General features: G+C 42.2%; 1 protein-coding gene across 2 annotated transcripts in view; it reads left to right on the top strand.

Moving 5' to 3' along the window:
• The window catches only part of col5a3b (collagen, type V, alpha 3b), a 31,220-nt gene extending 9,792 nt beyond the window's left edge, over window positions 1-21,428 (top strand). For both annotated transcript variants that reach the window (XM_073841583.1, XM_073841582.1), the window contains exons 3-65: window positions 210-423; window positions 2,258-2,420; window positions 3,897-4,019; window positions 4,478-4,591; window positions 5,076-5,189; window positions 5,268-5,360; window positions 5,455-5,517; window positions 5,599-5,673; window positions 6,524-6,607; window positions 6,725-6,781; window positions 7,251-7,304; window positions 7,604-7,657; window positions 8,053-8,106; window positions 8,207-8,260; window positions 8,382-8,435; window positions 8,539-8,583; window positions 8,713-8,766; window positions 8,916-8,960; window positions 9,041-9,094; window positions 9,175-9,219; window positions 9,383-9,436; window positions 9,509-9,553; window positions 9,633-9,686; window positions 9,760-9,804; window positions 11,249-11,302; window positions 11,394-11,501; window positions 11,622-11,675; window positions 11,764-11,817; window positions 11,911-11,955; window positions 12,088-12,141; window positions 12,309-12,353; window positions 12,514-12,567; window positions 12,655-12,708; window positions 12,879-12,932; window positions 13,063-13,170; window positions 13,263-13,352; window positions 13,481-13,534; window positions 13,692-13,799; window positions 13,883-13,990; window positions 14,211-14,264; window positions 14,338-14,391; window positions 14,478-14,585; window positions 14,681-14,734; window positions 14,826-14,879; window positions 15,025-15,078; window positions 15,154-15,207; window positions 15,335-15,442; window positions 15,523-15,576; window positions 15,653-15,706; window positions 15,890-15,943; window positions 16,039-16,092; window positions 16,361-16,468; window positions 16,974-17,027; window positions 17,104-17,157; window positions 17,235-17,342; window positions 17,422-17,475; window positions 17,587-17,622; window positions 17,748-17,801; window positions 17,886-18,156; window positions 18,322-18,434; window positions 18,603-18,671; window positions 18,789-19,022; window positions 20,188-21,428. In XM_073841583.1, coding sequence (XP_073697684.1) covers window positions 210-423; window positions 2,258-2,420; window positions 3,897-4,019; window positions 4,478-4,591; window positions 5,076-5,189; window positions 5,268-5,360; window positions 5,455-5,517; window positions 5,599-5,673; window positions 6,524-6,607; window positions 6,725-6,781; window positions 7,251-7,304; window positions 7,604-7,657; window positions 8,053-8,106; window positions 8,207-8,260; window positions 8,382-8,435; window positions 8,539-8,583; window positions 8,713-8,766; window positions 8,916-8,960; window positions 9,041-9,094; window positions 9,175-9,219; window positions 9,383-9,436; window positions 9,509-9,553; window positions 9,633-9,686; window positions 9,760-9,804; window positions 11,249-11,302; window positions 11,394-11,501; window positions 11,622-11,675; window positions 11,764-11,817; window positions 11,911-11,955; window positions 12,088-12,141; window positions 12,309-12,353; window positions 12,514-12,567; window positions 12,655-12,708; window positions 12,879-12,932; window positions 13,063-13,170; window positions 13,263-13,352; window positions 13,481-13,534; window positions 13,692-13,799; window positions 13,883-13,990; window positions 14,211-14,264; window positions 14,338-14,391; window positions 14,478-14,585; window positions 14,681-14,734; window positions 14,826-14,879; window positions 15,025-15,078; window positions 15,154-15,207; window positions 15,335-15,442; window positions 15,523-15,576; window positions 15,653-15,706; window positions 15,890-15,943; window positions 16,039-16,092; window positions 16,361-16,468; window positions 16,974-17,027; window positions 17,104-17,157; window positions 17,235-17,342; window positions 17,422-17,475; window positions 17,587-17,622; window positions 17,748-17,801; window positions 17,886-18,156; window positions 18,322-18,434; window positions 18,603-18,671; window positions 18,789-19,022; window positions 20,188-20,334 — 4,913 coding nt within the window. In that variant the 3' untranslated portion in view covers window positions 20,335-21,428. The remainder of the gene's footprint in view (window positions 1-209; window positions 424-2,257; window positions 2,421-3,896; window positions 4,020-4,477; window positions 4,592-5,075; window positions 5,190-5,267; window positions 5,361-5,454; window positions 5,518-5,598; window positions 5,674-6,523; window positions 6,608-6,724; window positions 6,782-7,250; window positions 7,305-7,603; window positions 7,658-8,052; window positions 8,107-8,206; window positions 8,261-8,381; window positions 8,436-8,538; window positions 8,584-8,712; window positions 8,767-8,915; window positions 8,961-9,040; window positions 9,095-9,174; window positions 9,220-9,382; window positions 9,437-9,508; window positions 9,554-9,632; window positions 9,687-9,759; window positions 9,805-11,248; window positions 11,303-11,393; window positions 11,502-11,621; window positions 11,676-11,763; window positions 11,818-11,910; window positions 11,956-12,087; window positions 12,142-12,308; window positions 12,354-12,513; window positions 12,568-12,654; window positions 12,709-12,878; window positions 12,933-13,062; window positions 13,171-13,262; window positions 13,353-13,480; window positions 13,535-13,691; window positions 13,800-13,882; window positions 13,991-14,210; window positions 14,265-14,337; window positions 14,392-14,477; window positions 14,586-14,680; window positions 14,735-14,825; window positions 14,880-15,024; window positions 15,079-15,153; window positions 15,208-15,334; window positions 15,443-15,522; window positions 15,577-15,652; window positions 15,707-15,889; window positions 15,944-16,038; window positions 16,093-16,360; window positions 16,469-16,973; window positions 17,028-17,103; window positions 17,158-17,234; window positions 17,343-17,421; window positions 17,476-17,586; window positions 17,623-17,747; window positions 17,802-17,885; window positions 18,157-18,321; window positions 18,435-18,602; window positions 18,672-18,788; window positions 19,023-20,187) is intronic.
• Window positions 21,429-21,539: the final 111 nt, after the last annotated feature.

Genomic DNA, 21,539 nt, shown 5'->3' with positions numbered 1-21,539 from the left:
TAAAAGCAGTAAGTCTCGTGAAGCTGTGGTTTAGACTAAATAAAGCCCCTTAGCTGTTATAAATTCACTGTAAACCGCGGCTGCTTGAGGCTTATTGCTTTATTTTACAACATATTCACATAAAAATAGCTATTTTACACTGTAATAATATTTCACAGTTTTACTGCTTTTACTGTATTTTTGAGCTCTTCCAAAACGGTGTGTTTCAGACTCAGAGTTCCCGGTGGATTTCTCAGTGTTGGTGACGGTGCGAGCGAGGCGTGGTGCTCAGTGTTTCCTGTTGTCGGTGTATGATAGCGAAGGCGTGCAGCAGTTGGGCATAGAGCTCGGACGCTCACCCGTCTTCCTCTATGAGGACCACAACGGCCAGCCGACCCCTGACCTCTACCCCATCTTCAAGAAGGTCAACCTCGCAGACGGGAAGTGAGTGACATTATGTGTTATAATGTTAACCTGCAGTTAACTGCTAACCTCTCGATATATAAAGAGGTTAGAGTTTAACCTGACATCAGTGCAATCAGAAGCTGTTGGAAAGACTGTGTTTAAGAGGTAAAAAGGCCACCAGAAAGTAGGAAACTTTATGATTTGTTCATGAGTTCAGTTCATTGGAGCAGAAGATCAGGACTGAATCAGTTCCTCACAAACCATCACTTCAGAAGACTTGACATATGGAGCACCAGTCATGTTTTTGCCTGAATTAAAGGGTTATTTCACCCAAAAATGAAAGTCATTAAAGGTATTAGTTCACTTCCAGAACAGAACATTACAGATAATGTACTCACCCCCTTGTCATCCAAGATGTTCATGTCTTTCTTCCTTCAGTCGTAAAGAAATTATGTTTTTTGAGGAAAACATTTCAGGAATGTTCTCCGTATAATGGACTTCAATGGTGCCCCCGAGTTTGAACTTCCAAAATGCAGCTTTAAAGGACTCTAAATGACCCCAACTAAGGAGGAAGGGTCTTATCTAGCGAAACATTAGGTTATCTTATAAAAAAAAAAAAAAAAATTATATACATTTTAACCTTAAATGCTTGGCTTGTCTAGCCCTGTGATGCACAGTCTGTGTACTCCGGTTCAAGACAGTTAGGGTATGTTGAAAACCCATCTCATTTTTTCCTCCAACTTAAAAATCGCCCTACAACATTGTTTTACCTTTTTTTTTTTGTAAAGAGCATTTGATTTTCTATGCACTTGGACTTTGTAAACAGTGGGCTAGTACTTCTGCAGCGATGTAGGACGATTTTCAAGTTGGAGGAGAAACTGAGATGGGAGTTTTTCGACATACACTAACTGTCTTGAACCGGAATACAGTTAAAAAGTCTATGAATTGTCCTTTTTTATTAGAAAATAATTGATCATTTTGCTAGAAAAGATTTCTCGGATGGGATCGTTTAGAGTCCTTTGAAGCTGCATTTAAACTGTATTTTGGAAGTTCAAACTCAGGGCACCATAGAAGTCCACTATATGGAGAGAAATCCTGAAATGTTTTACTCAAAAAACATAATTTCTTTACGACTGAAGAAAGAAGGACATGAACATCTTGGATGACAAGGGGGTGAGTATTTAATCTGTAAATGGTTGTTTTGAAAGTGAACTACTCCTTTAATTTCTCATCCTCATGTTGTTCCAAACCCATAAGTCATCTTTGGAACACAGTTTAAGATATTTCTGATGAAATCCAAGAGCTCTCATTCCCATAGACAGCAAGGGTCCTACCATGTTCAAGGCCCAGAAAAGCACCAAGATAATCAACAAAGTAGTCCACGTGACATCAATGGTTCAGGTGTATTTTTACGAAGCTACGAGAAAACTTTTGTGCAAAGTAAACAAAAATAACAACTTAATTCCACATTTTTGCCTCTACTGTGTTGCTTTGGACACGCTTTCACAAAAGTACCACACCGCATACGTGTGGCGGCGCTGACCCTGAATAAAGTTGTTATTTTTGTTTACTTAAACTAAAAATATTCTTGTAGCTTCGTAAAATGTCATATTTAATCCAAAGATGAAAGAGGGTCTTATGGGTTTTGGTACAACATAAGGGTAAGTAATTATTGACAGAATTTTCATTTTTGGGTGAACTAACGCTTTAACCTTTTGAAGCTCATCAGTCAGCCTGCGGGTGTTCTTCATTTGCTGGTTTTGGTCTGAATGTTCATCTCTCTCCTGCGTTGGACGTCTGCTGATGAATGGAGATCTGAGATTAAGCTCAGGCTCCCTCAAACCCGTCCTCACCATGACCTCTGACCCTACAGGTGGCACAGAGTGGCTTACAGCGTGGAAGGTCAGAAGGTCACGTTGTACCTTGACTGTCAGAAAGTGGCGACCCTTGACCTCCCCAGAGGCCCCGAGCCTAAGGTCAGCACGGAGGGAGTGACGGTGTTCGGGACGAGACTCCTGGATGAAGAAGTGTTCGAGGTGAGTGTGTGACTGATTACAGATGGGGTCACTGGGGTCACTGAGTACACGTGCAGTTGCATAAGTATTCATACCCTTGTCTGGGACACTGTAAATTTATCTCAGGAGCATTCATATTGCTTCTAGATGTTCCAACACTTGGAGTGGAGTTAAACTGTGGCCAATTCTCTAGAAAATGTCCAAGCTGACAGAGATGGAGAGGTGAAAAGGTGAGGCAAAGAATGGCAGATAATTGCCAAATGCAGATGTGCAAAGATGCTCACATCAGACCCAAAAACACTTGAGGCTGTAAAGCTGCTTCAACTATGGACTGAGTTAAGGGGATGAATACTTATGCAATCTACTTATTTCAGTGTTTGGTTTTTAATACATTTGTAACATTTGCAAATCTGGTTTCTGCTTTGTCATTATTATGGTGTATGGAGTGTAGATTGATGTGGGGAAAAACTCATTTAAAGCAGTTTAACATAATGCTGAGTTGCGCACATGTTTCTAGGTTAACTTTAGCTAGTTTCATATTTTAGATGATGAGGTCGATGATAGGTGAGCGTTTGGTTGTCCAGATGACAAATGACAAATGAGTTTATTATATTAACACATTCAAGACTGTTCAAAAGTCTATAAAAATTTGAATGTTTTTTTAAAGAAGCCTCGTCAAGGCTGCATTTATTTGATCAAAAATGAAAGTGAAATATTATTCTAATTTAAAACAGCTGTTTTCTATGTGAATCTGTGTTCAAATGTAATTGATTCCTGAGATCAAACCTGAATTTTCAGCATCATTACGCGTATTCAGTGTCACAAGATCCTTCAGAAATCATTCTAATATGCCGATTTGCTGCTCAGCACAGATTTCTGATTATCATCAATGTTGAAAACAGTTGTGCTGCACAATATTTTTGTGATAAAACCATCACAAAACTAATTATTTTTCAAAATTACCAGATGACTAGAAAGTTCAAACAAAGTTTTGTAACATTATAAATGTCTTTACTGTCACTTCTGATCAATCTGATGCATCCTTGATGAATACAAGTGTCAGTTTCTTTAAAAAACAACAACTTGTGAACAGATTTTTTTTTTTGAGTGTTTAGACATGAAAATTACCCATGAAGCTGTGAACAAAGGTTCAAAATGTCTGTGAAGTTATTACATGCTGTTGTCACCTGTGAAAAAGCTTCCTTCATCTTTCTGCCATAAAAAGCTGATGGGTTTATTATGGTTTAGTTGTGTTTGTATGGGTTTCAGCTGTGCTGCGTGAAAGTCAAGAAATGACGACAGAACTGGGCAAAATTATGGCACTGCAAAAGAGTTTTATTTGGTATAAAAACTGGGTTCAGGTTTGATTTGGGCCTTTGTTGTTTTATAGAGCCTGTGCTGTTCCTCATTAGTGTCGTTGTTGATCTGATTGTGGCTGAATGTTGGTGTGGAGTGTCTATAAGTGTGTTTGTTGATGTGTTGTTGTGTGTGTTTCAGGGTGAGATCCAGCAGCTGTTAATCGCTCCGGACCCCAAAGCTGCCGCCGACTACTGCCACACCCACATTCCTGACTGTGACTCCGCCCTCATCTACAACAGCCTATCGCTGGACCCCGTGGAGGTAACCCCGCCCATGGGAGGAGCTCATTTACATTTCTCTCAATGCACACATCATTAATATTCACGTCAGTGTGTCTCTCGTCTCTCATGAATACTGATGTCTGCTCTTTGGCTTCGGTGACTAGTATAGTGTCAAACATGTTGTTAAGGACTCCTGCCAGTGTTTATATTACACCCCGCAGCTGCTGTAGGTCTGATTTACAGCCGTTACTCTTTCAGATGACACAATAATTCTTATTTTCTCCATAGAGGAATTGATTTTTAATGATAACTCGCAAACCTATAAAGACAGACCTGCTGTGAGTTGTTTATCATTGATTTATGCTCATTGAAGCCATAATCCTGCTTTATTTTTGCTTCCAATCAGAGTTTGTGATGTTGTGATTGTCCTCATGGTTTGATTCATGGAAACTATTTTTGGAAACAACAAATGTAAAAGAAGTTTGTATGGTGACGCAGGTCAAGAAGCCACCAAGGAAGCCAGTGGAAGAGGAGTTTGACGATGACCTTTACAATGACCTCTACAGTGACCTGTCTGTGTCGACCTCAGGAGACAATGTGACTGAGTATGAGGTGAGTTTCAAACAGACAAAACAAGATTATTTTGCTTACCCTATTGCCAGATTATTTAGCTTGTTCTAAGCAAAAACTCACTTAATTTGACTTTTTTTTTTCTGAAAACAAGACAATAATTTTGACTCTTCTATAAAAATGCTTCTTGATTTAAGAATTTTTAGATATTTTGGCTCGAAACAAGACAAAAAGTCTAAGCTAGAAAAGCATTTTTTGCAGTGTTGGTCACAGTAAAAAGCAATTTTTTTTCTTAAGTTGAGCCCTGTTGCACCCTATAAATAATACTGGTTACTCTATTACAATTCATGTAGACTTAAAAAATGGCCTAAACCTTTCCGTATTGATTTAAAAAGAAAATATTATTTGTTTGTTCCCTATTATGTAAAGTTTTGACAGTATCTGTTCTTGAACTTGATATTCTCACTCTATATGTGTGTGTATGTGTGTGTGTGTGTGTGTGTGTGTGTGTGTGTGTGTGTGTCAGATAGTGGAGTACGAGGATGCTGAGAACGAGACGGAGTATTTTAGGGAGTACACTGAGTATGAAGACTATGAGTACCGTCCGGCAGAGAGAGAGGAGCAGTTCTTCAGTGGACAGGTGTGTCAGTCTCATCCGTCTGTCTCGGTCTGAGTGTCTTCTTCATGTGTGTCTCATGTGTTTGTGGTCTTCATTCAGGCTCTGGGTCCAGAGAAGGGCGAGAAGGGTGAGCCGGCGGTGCTGGGAGAGGGAACGCTGATTGTGGGACCCCCGGGCCTCCCTGGTGCTGAGGTAACCTGCGCCTCATGACAGCACTGTGTTTCACCATGGTTATACTGTATGTGTGTGTCAGAGAAAGACGGTGTGTTTTGGTTGTTTCACACAGGGGCCGCCAGGTGAACCCGGCCCTATGGGACCCCCAGGACCGATCGGAGATCCAGGAGACCCGGTGAGACGCACACACACATACTTTTGGCATACGGTTGTCAGGATCATGACGGATATTACACTCGTCTGTCTCTCTTATTAGGGTCCTGAGGGCCGACAAGGACTTGCAGGGGCTGATGGGATACCTGGACCTCCAGGCAACCTGCTGATGCTACCGGTGTGTTTCAGTGACCTGTCAATCAATATACACATATATCTACAAAGGTGTTTGTTTTGACCTTTGTTGACTGTTCAAAAAGATGCTGTTCATCAGGGCTGCATTAAATGGATCAAAAAATGACAGTAAAGACATTTATAATGTTACAAATGTTTCTATTTCAGACAAATGCTCTTCTTTTGAACTTTCTATTCATCTGTTAATCTTGAAAAAAATGAAATGTGTCAGTTTTATCACACAAATATTGTGCAGCACAACTGTTTTCAACATTTATAATAATCAGACATCTTTGTTGAGCAGCAAATCAGCATATTAGAATGATTTCTGAAGGATCATGTGACGCTGAAGACTGGACTAATGATTAGTCGTGAAAATTCAGCTTTGATCGCTGGAATAAATGATATTTTAACAGATATTCACATAGAAAACAGCTGTTTTAAATTAGAATAGTATTTTAAAATTTTTACAGTATTTATGATTAAATAAATGCAGCCTTGATTAATAATCTGCCAATGGGGTAAGCAAAATAATCTTGTTTTGTCTGTTTGAAATTGGAATATTTTGCTTACCCCATTGGTAAGCAAAATATTACTTCCCTCGTTCTAAGCAAAAACTCACTTAAGTTTGACTTGTTTTTTCTGAAAACAAGAAAATAATTTTTACTCGTCTAGAAAATCCTTCTTGATTTAAGAATTTTTAGATATTTTGGCTGGAAACAAGACAAAAAAATCTAAGCTAGAAAAGCATTTTTTGCAGTGTATAAGCTTATTGATTGCGTTTCAATAACTAATGTTTATAGAAATGAACTGAACCCGTACTGAAGCAGATGATGTGTTTGTGTGTGTGTTAGTTTCAGTCTGGCGGAGACGCTCGTCTGGGTCCCGTCATATCGGCTCAGGAAGCTCAAGCTCAAGCCATCTTACAGCACGCCAAGGTCAGACTCAACTCTAACTCTACCCTCACTGTCCTGAAGATGACTTTAGGGACGTGAAATCAGCATTTTAGCCATATCAAACAAACAGTTCATTTATGACCACACTTTGTGTCTCAGCTCTCTCTGAAAGGCCCACCAGGACCATTAGGATTGACGGGACGTCCCGGACCGCTGGTGAGTGTGTTTGAACAAGAAGAACCTGTTTCTTAAACATTACAATGATTTTTTTTTTTTTTTTTTTAGTATTTCATTCAGTGTGTGTGTATTTTGGGAACAAATGTGTATCTAGAAGTGACATCAACCTGACAAAACGTTGAAAAAAATGCAGGTTTTGTTTTAGGCCTGTAGTATTTATAACTGGCTGTTTATTAAAACAGTAGAAGTCTATAGAAAACCAACTCTATTTAGATGAGTATGAGTGTGTGTAGCGCCCTCTAGTGCTCCTGTGTGTTTGTGTATCATTCAGTGTCATCAGGATTCTCATTTAGCTTATCTTAATCTAGATAGTTACTCAAAAAATCAGCAGAGCTGCAGATTGTGCTCCAATGATCAGATTGAGAGTTCACTTTCAGTTTATTGTATTTTATTGATTATAAACTACTTTCTGAGTGTAGAAGCATGTGTTTGTGATTGTGTTCATCAGGGATCTCCAGGGCCGCGGGGTCTGAAGGGCGATCATGGATTCACAGGACCGCCGGTACGAGACGCTCATCTGATCACCTCATAAACATATACACTACTGATTGAATGTGTAATGTTATTAAAATAAGTATTTTCTGCTTACCAAGGCTGTCTTTATTTAATCAAAAATACAGTAAAATAAGTCACATTCAAATAACTGTTATCTATGTGAATATGTGTTAAAAAGTAATTGATTCCTGTCATCAAATCAAAATTGTCCACATCATTACTACAGTCTTCAGCATACAGCATACATGATACTTCAGACGTCTTTCTAATATGCCAAAATTTCAGATTATTATTGTCTGTGTTTAGGGTCCTCGTGGAGTGCCAGGGGCTCCGGGACTCAATGGTAAACCAGGCAAGAGGGTGAGTTTCAATAACAAACAACAAACACCATCAGACACCTGTGTGAACACCTGGAACACACCTGTGTGTGTGTGTGTGTGTGTGTGTGTGTGTGTGTGTGTGTGTGTGTGTGTGTGTGTGTGTGTGTGTTTGTGTGTGTGTGTGTGTGTGTGTGTGTGTGTGTGTGTGTGTGTGTGTGTGTGTGTGTGTGTTAATGTGTGTGTGTGTGTGTGTGTGTGTGTGTGTGTGTGTGTGTGTGTGTGTGTGTGTGTGTGTGTGTGTGTGTGTTTGTGTGTGTGTGTGTGTGTGTGTGTGTGTGTGTGTGTGTGTGTGTGTGTGTGTGTGTGTTTGTGTGTGTGTGTGTGTGTGTGTGTGTGTGTGTGTGTGTGTGTGTGTGTGTGTGTGTGTGTGTTCAGGGTCGTGGTGGGATTGACGGAGCCAGAGGTGAACCAGGAGAGACTGGAACTAAAGTAAGAGAATGTTTTTCTGATTAGAAAACAATGTTCTAGTCAATCTCAAATGATGACTGAACGTCCTGAGATGATGTGTGTCTCTGTGTGCTGTTATCAGGGGGACAGGGGGTTTGATGGGTTACCGGGTCTGCCTGGAAACAAGGGTCACCGGGTAAAACACTCTCCATTAACACCCATCAACCTCAGTGTGACTGAATGTTCATGAGGAGCAGACTCATTCATCTGTGTGTGTGTGTGTGTGTGTGTGTGTGTGTGTGTGTGTGTGTGTGCAGGGAGATCAAGGAAAGAAGGGTCCAATCGGTCCTCCAGGAGTCCCTGGAGAAAAAGTCAGTAAAGATTTCTTCCATAGTCTTCTGTAACTTCTTTCTACAGGCCTGTTTGTCAGTCTGTCTTTGATCAGGTTCACAGTGAATGTTGTTTGTTTCGCAGGGTTCAGATGGTCAGCCGGGGCCGAGAGGTCAGCCAGGAGAGCCTGTATGTGTTCACTCCTTTAATCATCTGTAGAATTAAATATTGCTTATCATCTAATCATTGATCCACTGATGTGTGTTAGCAGATGTTCCTCAGTGTTGTGTTCTGGATGTGTGTGTATGTTTGTGATAGGGTCTAGCAGGGTTGACGGGTCAGAGAGGTCTTCCTGGTCCTCCAGGACAGCAGGTGAGTGGATAAACTCCTCATGCGGTGTGTTTGGGTCTCAATATTATGTTCACATCATGTGACTGAACTCATCAGACTACAGGAGGTCACATCAAAGCATCATATGGATCATGTGTGTGTGTGTGTGTGTGTGTGTGTGTGTTTGCCAGGGTATTCGTGGGGTTGATGGAGTTCAGGGTTCAAAGGGAAACATGGTGAGTACTGTTGATTTGAGATGTTTTAAGGACACTGGAGCTGCAGGTCATCATCAGATACTCTTTTTGTCTTCACATAGGGGCCGTCTGGAGAACCTGGAGCTCCTGGACAGCAGGGGAACCCGGGATTCCAGGTACACACACACATATATAGTCTCTCTCTCTCTCTCTCTTTCTCTCACACACTCCTGACATGCTTTCCTCTCTTTTGCAGGGCTTTCCTGGACCTCAGGGAGCAATCGGATTACCAGGAGAAAAGGTGCCACTCTCTCTGTTACTATACATTATGTACTAATACTGACTCCTGTGAGCATGCTTTGTGGACAAACTGAAAAATGTCAGATAAACCCTCACCAAACAGTTCCTGGTCTGAATGATCTGCAGGAATGGCGGACATTAACATTTGTCTTTCTCTGACTCAGGGTCCTCAGGGGAAGAAGGGAATGAGGGGTTTACCTGGTGTGGACGGCCCACCGGTGAGTGTTGAACACATGCTGTTGTTGATCTGTGCTGCCCCCTGCTGTTCCTCATGATGCCACTGCACACAGGGTCATCCGGGACGAGAGGGGCCGCCTGGAGAGAAAGGCCTGCCGGTGAGATACGCAAACGAGTGTATGGTGTCATCTTATTAGTGTTCACGTCATTGATTGTCATTGTGTGCGCTTCCTGAAGGGTGCAGCAGGTGTTCAGGGGCCTGTGGGATATCCTGGACCCAGAGGAGTCAAAGTACTGATCTCTCTCTTTCACACATTAGTGTCTGAATGTGTTGGTGTTTTTATTGACTGTACATGTGTTTTAGGGTGCCGATGGGCTCAGAGGACTGAAGGGCAGTAAAGGAGAGAAGGTGAGATCTTCTCAAACCAATTTCAGTCTAAAACATTACATCTGCAAACATCACCATGTCTCCAATGACCACCACATATACAGATGTTGTTACATCATCAAAGACTTGCACATCTTCAAATACCACCTCCATCTCCAGACATTGTGAGCCATCATAACATCTCCAACATAATCACATCTTCTAGACTCATCACATATCCAGATTTCATAACATCATTAGACCTCAGCTCATCAGACCTCTGATATCTCATCTTCAGACATTGTGAGACGTAACTTTTGCCACATCATTACATCTCCAAGAATTATCACGTTTAAATATCATAACATCCCCCGTCTTCAGCACATCTTCAGATATCACATCTCCACGCTATGTGAGACATCGTAACATCTCAAAGATCATGACATGTTAAGATATCATAACATCACCAGTTATCATATTTCCAGATATTGTGCGACATCATAACATCGCCAGTATCACCACATTTCTAATCAACACATATACAGATATCCATAACCTACCTAGGCTCCAGCACATCTTCATATGTCACATTTCCAGACATTGTGACTACCATTCCATGTCCAGATATCATAACGTTAGATTTCCAAACGATATGAGAAACCGCAACAGCTCCAATAATCCATATGTGCAGATATCATTACATGTTCTGACACCATCAGATTTTCAGATACCACATCTCCAGAGATGAGATGAGACAAATCATCTCCAACAATCACCACATGCCCAGACTAGAACGTACAAATATACAAATAACATACAAAAACCACCTCCATCTCCAGACATTGTGAGACATTATAACATCTTCATACAGTATATCATATATCACATTTCCAGACATTGTGACTATCATCACCAGATATAATACGATTATATTTCCAAACAGTATGAGCAATCACAACAGCAATCGACGTGTGTAGATATCACAACATCTTCAGATATCACATCTCCAGAGATCAGGAGACATATCAACTCCAAAAATCACCACATGTCCAGATAGCATAACATCCTTAAAGACTAGAACATCTTCAAATACCACCTCCATCTCCAGATGTTGTGAGCCATCATAACATCTCCAACATAATCACATCTCCAAGAGTCATGACATATCCATATATCATAACATCATCAGACCTCAGCACATCTGATATCCCATCTCCAGACTCTGAGACATCACCACATCTCCAATGATCAACAGATGTACAGATATCATAACCTATCTAGACTTTAGCACATCATCATATATCACATTTCCAGACATTGTGAGATAATGTGACATCTCCAGCTATCATCACATGTCCAGATATCATAACATTACATTTCCAAAGAGAATGTGAAATCACAACAGCTGAGCACACACTTATATTGTGAGGAAACTCATGCATTTATCACACTGATTGCTTGTTATGTATATATGTGTTGTGTACAGGGTGAAGATGGTTTCCCAGGAGCGAAAGGAGAAATGGGAGCCAAAGGAGACACTGTAATGACATGCAGACACGCACAACACAAACACACTAATGAAACACAAACTCACACACAGACACACTAAAACATGCTGTTGCGTCTGTCAGGGAGATTCTGGTACTCCAGGGATGCGTGGTGAGGATGGCCCTGAGGGGCCCAAAGGGCAGGGTGGCCCCTTGGGTGAACCTGGACCCGCAGGCATCGCTGGAGAAAAGGTAAAATAGTCTACAACATCATTAGATAGAAAAGATCATAGCATATCAAATACCCTTTTTGCACACACATTTTCTTCTTTCCCTCCATCTTTTCTGACTCTCCTGTCCCTCTCTTCTTAGGGAAAACTGGGTGTTCCAGGCTTACCAGGTTATCCAGGACGCCAGGGCCTGAAAGTGAGAGAAACTCAAGCAGATGATGAATGGATGAATGTTTCTGTTGTGTGGAAGAGTAACTGATGGTCTTGTGGTGGTTTCCTCTCAGGGTGCCGATGGTTTTCCAGGTCCTGTTGGTGTTCCAGGAGAAAAGGGGAAGAAGGTCACTGAAAACATGATTCCACAACTCAAAAGAGACAAACTGTGAACATATAAGTATGTAAATGTACTCATGTGAGTATAATGTGTTTCTCAGGGTCCACCAGGTCCTGCAGGGGCCGCTGGTCAGAGGGGACCCAATGTAAGTGTCTCCATCCACACTGATGTTTGTCAGCATCCCACATGAGTCACATCCAGCCTCATTAATGTGTATGTGTGTGTGTGTGTGTGTGTGTGTGTGTGTGTGTGTGTGTGTGTGTGTGTGTGTTGTCAGGGTGCTCGAGGTGGCAGGGGTGCAAGAGGACCCACCGGAAAAACAGGAGAAAAGGTCAGAGGTCATTTCAGCTCTTCAACACACACAGAAACAAACAACAAATAAACGAATGTCTGTATGACATCAGCAGTGCTGAAGTCATTCATTTTGATTATTAATTCTTATGGACAGTGTTCATTTTGTTAAATTGGCTGTAAAGGGTCAAACTGTCTCTGTTGTAGGGGTCTTCAGGTCATGACGGCCCTCCAGGGCCCACAGGAGAGAGAGTAAGAGACAATCACACACACATACAGTGGGGTTCAAATGTTCACATTCAATATATGAAAATAAACCTGGAAATAATCACAGGATTTTAAGATTTATAACTATTTGTGACTTTTAATGTTGTTAGTTATTGTGATTAATGCATATGTTCATATACTTCAGGGTCCACAAGGGCCACAGGGACGTGTAGGTGAGGTGGGCCCCAAGGGACCCAACGTGAGTGACCCTCATCTTTACCTCATATAACAAGACAACACATATGAGCATATTCTGATGTCATTCTTAACACATTCCTGTGTGCAGGGGCCTGCTGGGAAGGACGGCCTACCAGGTCATCCAGGCCAGCGGGGGGAGCCGGTGAGTCTGGGAACATCTAGATGACAAATGATTTAACCCTAGCAATGCACTAAAATATTGCAAACACACCATAAATAATATTATTTGCTTGTGTTGGTTTTGTGATTTCGTTGTCAAATGTTTTGATTTACTGTTGTTCACCTGGTGTTTGATGGTTTGATTCCTGAAAGGGTTTTCAAGGCAAAACAGGTCCTCCAGGACCAACTGGTGTCGTTGGGCCACAGGTGAGTTCATCACTTCAAGGATATTTTAAGAAGTCATATTGACTAGGTGGATCCAGTATCTTTAAAATTTTTGCACTTTTTTAGTTTACACTAAAGGCCACAGCTGTCGTTCTGACTGATTTTGTTGCAGGGCAATACAGGAGAAACAGGACCAATGGGGGAGAGAGGACACCCAGGCACCGCAGGACCTGCTGGAGAGCAAGGTTTACCTGGAGCCGCTGGGAAGGAGGGTGCAAAGGTGGGAAAACCATCGGCATCCATCTTAACTCTCTTTCCACCTGTAACTTCCTTCCTTATAATGTTTATAATATGTGTGTGTTTGGTCATCAGGGCGACCCTGGAGGTTCAGGTACTTCAGGAAAGAGTGGTCCAGCAGGTCTGAAAGGTTTTCGTGGAAGTCGTGGAGCACCGGGTGCCATGGTGATTTAGAGAATACTGTACTCATCTAATTTTTGACTGCTGCCAGTGATTCATTCGGCTGTTAAATGTTCTTTGTCGGGCTTCCTGATTGGCCAGTGTTGTCATGTGACTTGTGTTCTCTTGTGTAGGGGCCAGTTGGATTAAAGGGAGGAGTGGGGCCAATCGGGCCCCCTGGACCTTCTGTACGTAATCTCTTCCAGTAAAATCACAAAGGCACATTAAGTATATGTATTTTTTATATTGTGTTATTTTTGATCTTGAGGTCGAATTATGTCCTAATAATTAAAGTCCTTATCGGGATTTTTCATATTATTTCACAAATATATGCTTTCCTTTCAGGGACCCACAGGTGAACGGGGCCCAGCTGGACTGGCTGGCGCCATTGGCCAGCCTGGCCGACCTGGAACCATCGGTGGGCCTGGACCAATGGGAGAGAAGGGAGAGCCAGTAAGACACGCCCCCGCATGTGAAGATCGATAATTGACCAGTGACTGACCAGTGTGTGTGTAACTATGTGTTTGTGTGTTCAGGGAGATAAGGGTCTGATCGGACCCGCAGGACAGGATGGTGAGCAGGGGCCTGTGGGATTACCAGGAGTTGCTGGACCTCCAGGACCCGCAGGAGAGGATGGAGACAAGGTGATGAGGGTGTATGCCCATCTGTGATTAGTAGTGATGATGTTTGGCAGCTATAATAGACTTTTTGTCCTGAACAACTGAAAAACAGCCTAGAAGACCCTGGCAACCACCCAAAACCATAGTAACCACACAGAAGTGCTAATAACCACTCATTGCTTGATAATTAAAGTCCTCTCTCTCTCTCTCTGTGTGTGTGTGTGTGTGTGTGTGTGTGTGTTAGGGGGAAACAGGTGCTCCAGGACAGAAAGGCAGCAAAGGAGACAAAGGAGAATCGGTGAGTGACTGAAATAAAACACACATCACATTCGTGTGTCACAGTGTTACCAATGATTGAAATCTGCTCTCAGGGGCCTGCAGGTCCAGCCGGCACTCAGGGGCCAGAGGGGCAGCCGGGAGCAGCGGTGAGTGTTTGAGGACAACATCTTCTTCATTTTCATTTGTGTTCAGAGAATGTGTGTGAGTGAATGTGTTTGTGTGTGTGTTTCAGGGTGTGGATGGCGAGCCAGGTCCTCCAGGACAGCAGGGCATGTATGGACAGAAGGGAGACGAGGGCCTCAGAGGATTCAAGGGTTCCAGGGGCCCCATAGGGCTACAGGTACCTGATCATCAATCATCTTTCAATGAGAAATCATGAGCTGTAGAATTTAGTGTGACCAAAGCCAGTCATATAACACAGACATGTGTGTGTAGGGGATGCCTGGACCTCCTGGAGAGAAAGGAGAGAGTGGGAATTCTGGCCTACTGGTGAGCTCTTCAATTCGTCTGTCATTCATGATCATGTTCATTTAACACATGTTATGTGATTTACTGTTTGTGTGTGTTTGTGCATTTCCAGGGTCCTCCTGGTCAGTTTGGGCCCAGGGGAGCTCAGGGACCCTCTGGTGGACAGGTACATGAAATATTGTATTTGTTAATCTGCATGCCATGTGGCCATTAACCAGCATTAGAGAACCAAAAACGTGTGAATGTGTTGTTACATTATTGAGAAAAAAAAGTTTGAGAGTCCTGACACAGACACACTTTGTGTGTTTCAGGGTCCTCCTGGTCGTCCTGGAGTACGTGGTCAGCCTGGTGGAGTTGGTGAAAAGGTATGTCATCCAGATGTTCCTGCTGATGATCACATGATCCGATGATTATCATTTATATCTGATTGTGACTGACAGGGTGAAGATGGAGAGTCTGGTGATCCTGGACCTGTCGGTGTTCCTGGCAGCGCAGTGAGTATCTCTCCTTCTCTGAGCATCCTGTGTGATGCACAACGCTTCCTTTACTATCACAACAACACTTGAAACTTCTTTGTGTGTGTGTGTGTGTGTGTGTGTGTGTGTGTGTGTGTGTTTTCAGGGTGAGAAAGGTGAGCAGGGTGAGAAAGGAGACACAGGAAAACCTGGAGCTGCAGGTACACCAGGAGCCAGAGGACCACCTGGAGAAGATGGAGCAAAGGGGAACGCGGTCAGTATGTGTGTGTATGTGTGTGTGTGACCTCAGTGTGATTATCTTCTGCGGTAGCTGACGTGTTTGTCGCTCTACAGGGTCCTATTGGTTTTCCTGGAGATATGGGTGCTCCTGGCGAGCCAGGTATTAATGTGAGTATCTTCACTGATGTCAATTAAAGATGCTTGTTAAGTGATGTGCTGATAGTGAACTCCTCTGTTCTCAAAGGGGATTGACGGGAGTCTTGGATCTAAAGGAGATAATGGCGATCCAGGCAAAATGGTGAGTATGTTTTATATTTATGACCTTCATGTAAGCTCATGTTCTTCTTCTGCACTGGGCTCCTGATGGCTATGGATCTGTGTAGGGCAGTTATAGTGTTATGGCCTGTGTAGTAGAGACATCAGTGGATCGACTAATCTCCCATCATGTTTCGACTCTCTCCCTTGTGACTCTGGTAATCAGGGCCCTCCAGGAGCCTCTGGAGAACCAGGACCACCAGGAAGACCAGGACGCAGGGTGAGTAAGAATTAGGTTAAGCGCTACATGATTTAACTTTGTTTTGTGTACGTGTGGAGCTTCTATCTGCTTTTGTCTCTTGGGTTTGTGTTTAGGGTCACTTGGGGCCTGCTGGAAAGGAGGGACGACCAGGGCTGAAAGGAGACAAGGTGAGACAATCAGTAGATGATAAATCAAGTCTTCATTCATTTTCTGTAATACTGGAAAAGTTCCGCCCACATTGAGATCTTATTGGTCTGTCATTGGTCAGTCTTTAAGCGTCTCTGGAACCTCAGTAGGTTTGGTAATTCTGTGCTGACACAAGCTCAGCATCAAAGGAGCGAAAGATCAGTTCCAGCAAACTTCTGAATGAGATTTAAGAGGATGTTTTAAAGATCTAATCATCCTCCTGATGTTCTTGTGATTCATTGTGTTCAGGGAGCTGCAGGTTATGAAGGCGTCATGGGAAAGATGGGGCCAGTGGGCGGTCAGGGGAACCCAGGGAAAGCAGGACCTCAGGGACTTCCAGGAATCCCTGGACCAGCGGTGAGCCCTGTTCTTCTTATTGCTGATGCTTTTTCTCTGCTCAAATCCACGTATCATAATGTAGAATCTGAACAAATGAACAAGAGCCCTTGACTCCAGACAGAGTCCCAGCAATTTTGTCGGTGGGGAGAGTGAATAATCAGGGCTCTCTTCCACCTTCAATGCCACGACCAAGGTGAGACCCTTGAGCAAAGCACCAAACCCCTCGAATGGGTTAAATGCAGAGTACAAATTCGCCACTTCACTTTGATTTGCACTTGACTCATGAGTTTACATACAGCCTCATCATCCATTAATATCCTTAATCTCGGAGTGAAATAGAAATTCACTCTTTCCAAATGCATGTTATAGATCTTATTGTTAATTCATCCATGCATTAAATTTAAAACAGCATGCTCAGCTGAATCAAACACTGGTGAATGCCCCCTGCTGGCCTGGAGCTGAGGTCCTCTCTTAGATATGTTGATATAATAAGAGTGAGAGTCACATTCTGTCTCTGCTTCAGGGAGAACAAGGGCTGAATGGACCTCCAGGCCAAACCGGACCTCCAGGGCCAATGGTAAAGCTCAATAGCACTCATCAAGCACTGGTTTTTAATGTGATATCAGACTGATGATCTCATTCTACATGTGCAGGGTCCCGCTGGACTTGCAGGACTGAAGGGAGATCCCGGCAAGAAAGGAGAGAAGGTACGTCACCACACACACATTCACATACACAGGCAGTAAATACTCATGACTTTATTATTTCTGTGTGTGTGTGTCAGGGTCATGGCGGTCTGATCGGTTTGATTGGGCCTCCGGGTGAGTTTGGAGAAAAAGGAGATCGAGGACTGCCGGGAAACCAGGGGCTGCAGGGAGCTAAAGGAGATGAGGTGAACGCATACCCACTCATATATACACAAACTCACACACACTTTTAAGAAGGTGATTTAATAGTGTTTCTGCCGACAGGGTCCAGTTGGACCTGCAGGACTCACCGGACCACCGGGACCACCTGGACTGTCTGTGAGTCTTATAACACTTTAATCTTCACAAACACCAAACCCGTCATGGTGTTCTGGATCTGTTTGGGCTTGTACTGGTCTCACATCTTCAGTCTGTAATGCTGTGTTTCAGGGATCCATGGGACAGAAAGGATCTAAAGGAAACCAGGTGAAACATGCACTGCTTTGCATTTTTACTTGTATTCATATTGATCTGCTGACCATTTGAGATTAGATGTGTTAGCAAGTACTGAATAACTCATTGATGTGTGTGAATAATGTGGTTTATTTAAGGGCCCTATTGGACCCAGAGGAGATACCGGTCCTGCCGGACCCCCTGGTCCCCCGGTGAGTTCCCAGTCACCTATAAACACATTGCTAGATGAAAGAGCATTAAATGAACGAGTGATGAAACTAAACATCACTTTCCAGGGTCATCCTGCAGTAGGAATGGTGGTTCCTCCAGCTCTGGATGGTCGTGGGAAGAGGAGGAGACATTCGGATGTGGATGGAGCGGCCTTGGAGGATGGACAGATGCAGGATGAGGAGGCTCAGGGGGAGGAGAAGGACATGGAGGAGGTGTTCGCGTCTCTGGCCTCCATGAAGACAGACGTGGAGGGACTCAGAACTCCACTGGGCACCTACCACAGTCCCGCCCGCACCTGCAAAGAGCTGTGGATGTGCCACCCCGAGTATCCCGATGGTACAGAGGCACACGCTCACTTCATTTTCACTTGTTCTAGTGCTGGAGAATGTTTTTGAGAATTTCTACTTTTACTACTCTTTGCTAGTCTACATGACTGGAGGTATCATCATCATAGTCCTGTGTATTCTCAATCTGTTCTCTATGTATGACCTTTGACCTCAGGAGTTTACTGGATTGACCCCAACCAGGGGTGCCATAGAGATGCGTTTAAAGTGTTCTGCAACTTCACAGCAGAAGGTGAAACTTGTCTCCAGCCGCACAGCAGCGTACAAGCGGTGAGAGATCCAAATCACACTAACCTCAGACATGAATTCAGTTTTTAATGTTTTAATTATCTGTTAATTAAAAAAGAACTGTGAAAAGGGGGGAGGCCTATGAATATGAATATGAGAGAATATGAATGATCAGAAATAACATGTGCTACTGGCGTTTATTGTGCACAGGTCAAAATGGCTTCATGGAGCAAAGAGAAACCAGGAACCTGGTTCAGTCAGTTTAAGAAAGGCTCACAGGTGTGTGTGTGTGTGTGTGTGTGTGTGTGTGTGTGTGTGTGTGTGTGTGTTTATTGTGTTGTGTATGTTTATCCTCTGTGCTTTCACTTTCACTCACACTCTGTCTGTGTTGTGTAGTTCTCTTATGTGGATGTGGATGGAAACCCCATTCATATCGTGCAGCTGGGTTTCCTGAAGCTCTTGAGTGCCACGGCTCGCCAGAGCTTCACGTACGTGTGTCAGAACTCGGCCGGCTGGTTCGACAGCGCCTCCCTCAGCTACAGACATGCTCTGCGCTTCAGAGGCAGCAACGGAGAGGAGCTGACACAGCAGAACGCACATTACATCCAGCCCACGCACGACGGCTGTCAGGTACACGCTCATCTCAGCCCATACCTTCAGTTCACATGAATGACTGAATCCTGAATCAGTTCACATCCTGGTTCAGTTCACATAAACGATTCGGCAAATCCTACTTAAATGACTCAGTGAATCATGAGTCAGCTTACAAGAACAAATCTACACATCTTGAATCAGTTTACATGAAAAACTCAGTGAATCCTTAGTCAATTCACATACAAGCAAATCCTGAGTCGGTTCACATAAATGGTTCAGTGAGTACTGAATTTATTCATATAAATGACTCTTTGAAACCTGAATCATTGCATATAAACAGTTTGGCAAATCCTGAAATGGTTTACATTCATCTCAATGAATCCTGAATCCATTTTACAAGAACAAATCAGAAAATCTTGAATCAGTTCACATTAATAACTCTGTGGATCCTAAATCAATTCACATAAACAACTTCAGATCACATAAATGACTCAGCAAATCCTGAATCAGTCCATATGAATGACTCACTAAATCCTAAATCAATTCCTATGAACAACTGAGTGCATGCTGAATCAGTTCAAATAAATGATTCAGCAAATCTCAAATCAGTTCACATGAATAACTCAGTGGATCCTGAATTAATTCACATAAAAGAGAATCCAGAGTCAGTTCACATAAACAATTCAGTGAATCCTGAATTGGTTCTTATAAATGACTCATTGAATCCTGAATCAGTTCACAAGAACGAATCAGCAAATCCTTAATCAGATCGCATAAATGACTCAGTGAATCATGAGTCAGTTTACAAGTTACAAGAACAAATCTGCACATCTTGAATCAGTTTACATGAATAACTCAGTGAATTCTGAATCAATTCACATAAAAGAGAATCCAGAGTCCGTTCACATAAACAATTCAGTGAATCCTGAATTGGTTCTTATAAATGACTCACTGAATCCTGAATCAGTTCACAAGAACGAATCAGCAAATCCTTAATCAGATCGCATAAATGACTTAGCAGATCCTGAATTAGTTCATAAGAATGACTCACTATATTCTGAATCAGTTCCAATGAGCAACTCAGTGCATGTTGAATTAATTAAAATGACTATTCTGCAAATCCTGAATCAGTTTACATAAATGACTCATTGTTTGCAGCTGTCATGTAATGATCACACATGTGGTTTCTCTGTGTCTGCAGTCGCGTTCGGGGCAGGAGCAGACCGTTCTGGAGGTGGACTCTCCGCAGTCGGAGGTTCTGCCTCTCGTGGACGTGGCCGTGACGGATTTCGGGAGCTCGAAACAGAAGTTTGGTTTCAGCGTGGGGAAGGTTTGCTTCAACGGCTAGTCCAGAAAAGACTTTGACAGTGTATATATTTATACATCAGTCCTTCAGGTGCTTGCGTTTGTCTGATAACAGGAAGTTGCGCTTGAAGGGGGATCACGTGACATGATTACACACATCCAGATGCTTTCGTTTGCTGTTTACTGACATCAGACCTCACTCAGATTTACATTTATTTTGTATTATTGTTTGAAAGATGTTGATGTATTTTTATATTTGTTTGTATGAATGTTTCTTAATCTTGGTGCTACACGAGGCTGTATTTTAACTTGTTTACATGATGTAATGAGCTCTATGGCAAACGAGCAGTGCATTCTGGGAAAAGACATCTCAGCAGCTCCATCCAGCAGGTCGACGAACGGGGATTTAGATGTCGACCGGTTTGTTTGTAGTGTTTAATGTGGATGGAGATTCTCTGACTGCGGTTTTGATAAGTACTGTTTGAGAGGAGAGATTTTTAAATAAACTATTACTTAATAAATTACCTGGTTTAGGACACGTGACTTCACACAGATCAGATCAACAGATTAGCCAATGATTCAACATGTATGATTCATCTGATAGAAAGACCAATTAAGAATATAATTATTTTTATGAAATGTGACCCTGGACCACAAAACCAGTCATAAGGTTAATTTTTTGAAACTGAGATTTATACATCATCTGAAAGCTAATAAATCAGCTTTCCATTGATGTTTAGTTTGTTAGGATAGGACAATATTTGGCTTGAGATACGTCTATTTGAAAATCTGGAATCTGAGGGTTCAAAAAAATCTCAATATTGACAAAATCGCCTTTAACATTGTTCAAATAGAATTCTGAGCAATGCATATTACTAATCCAAAATTAACTTTGGATATATTTATAGTAGGAAATTTACAAAATATCTTCATGGAACATGATCTTAATATCCTAATGATTTTGGCATAAAAGAAAAATTTTGACCCATACAATGTATTGTTGGCTATTGCTACAAATAAGACTGGTTTTGTGCTCAAGGGTCACAAATGTGTTTCTTATGTGTGTTTCTAATGAAAATTTCATGCCAAAAAATATTATTAAAAATGTTAAAAATTAAATTGTTTCACACCTCAAAAGTCTCATTATTCTCAGTGATCATTTCAGATTCTCCTGTCTTGTCTTGATTTAATTAATTCATTAATTATATTTCATTTTTTTTTAATTTTTGCATTACTGGAATGATTATG

Source organism: Garra rufa, chromosome 6, assembly GCF_049309525.1.
Source record: "Garra rufa chromosome 6, GarRuf1.0, whole genome shotgun sequence".
Lineage (NCBI taxonomy): Eukaryota > Metazoa > Chordata > Actinopteri > Cypriniformes > Cyprinidae > Garra > Garra rufa.
Note: the sequence above shows the minus strand (reverse complement) of the source record. Positions and strands in the feature narration are given on the sequence as shown.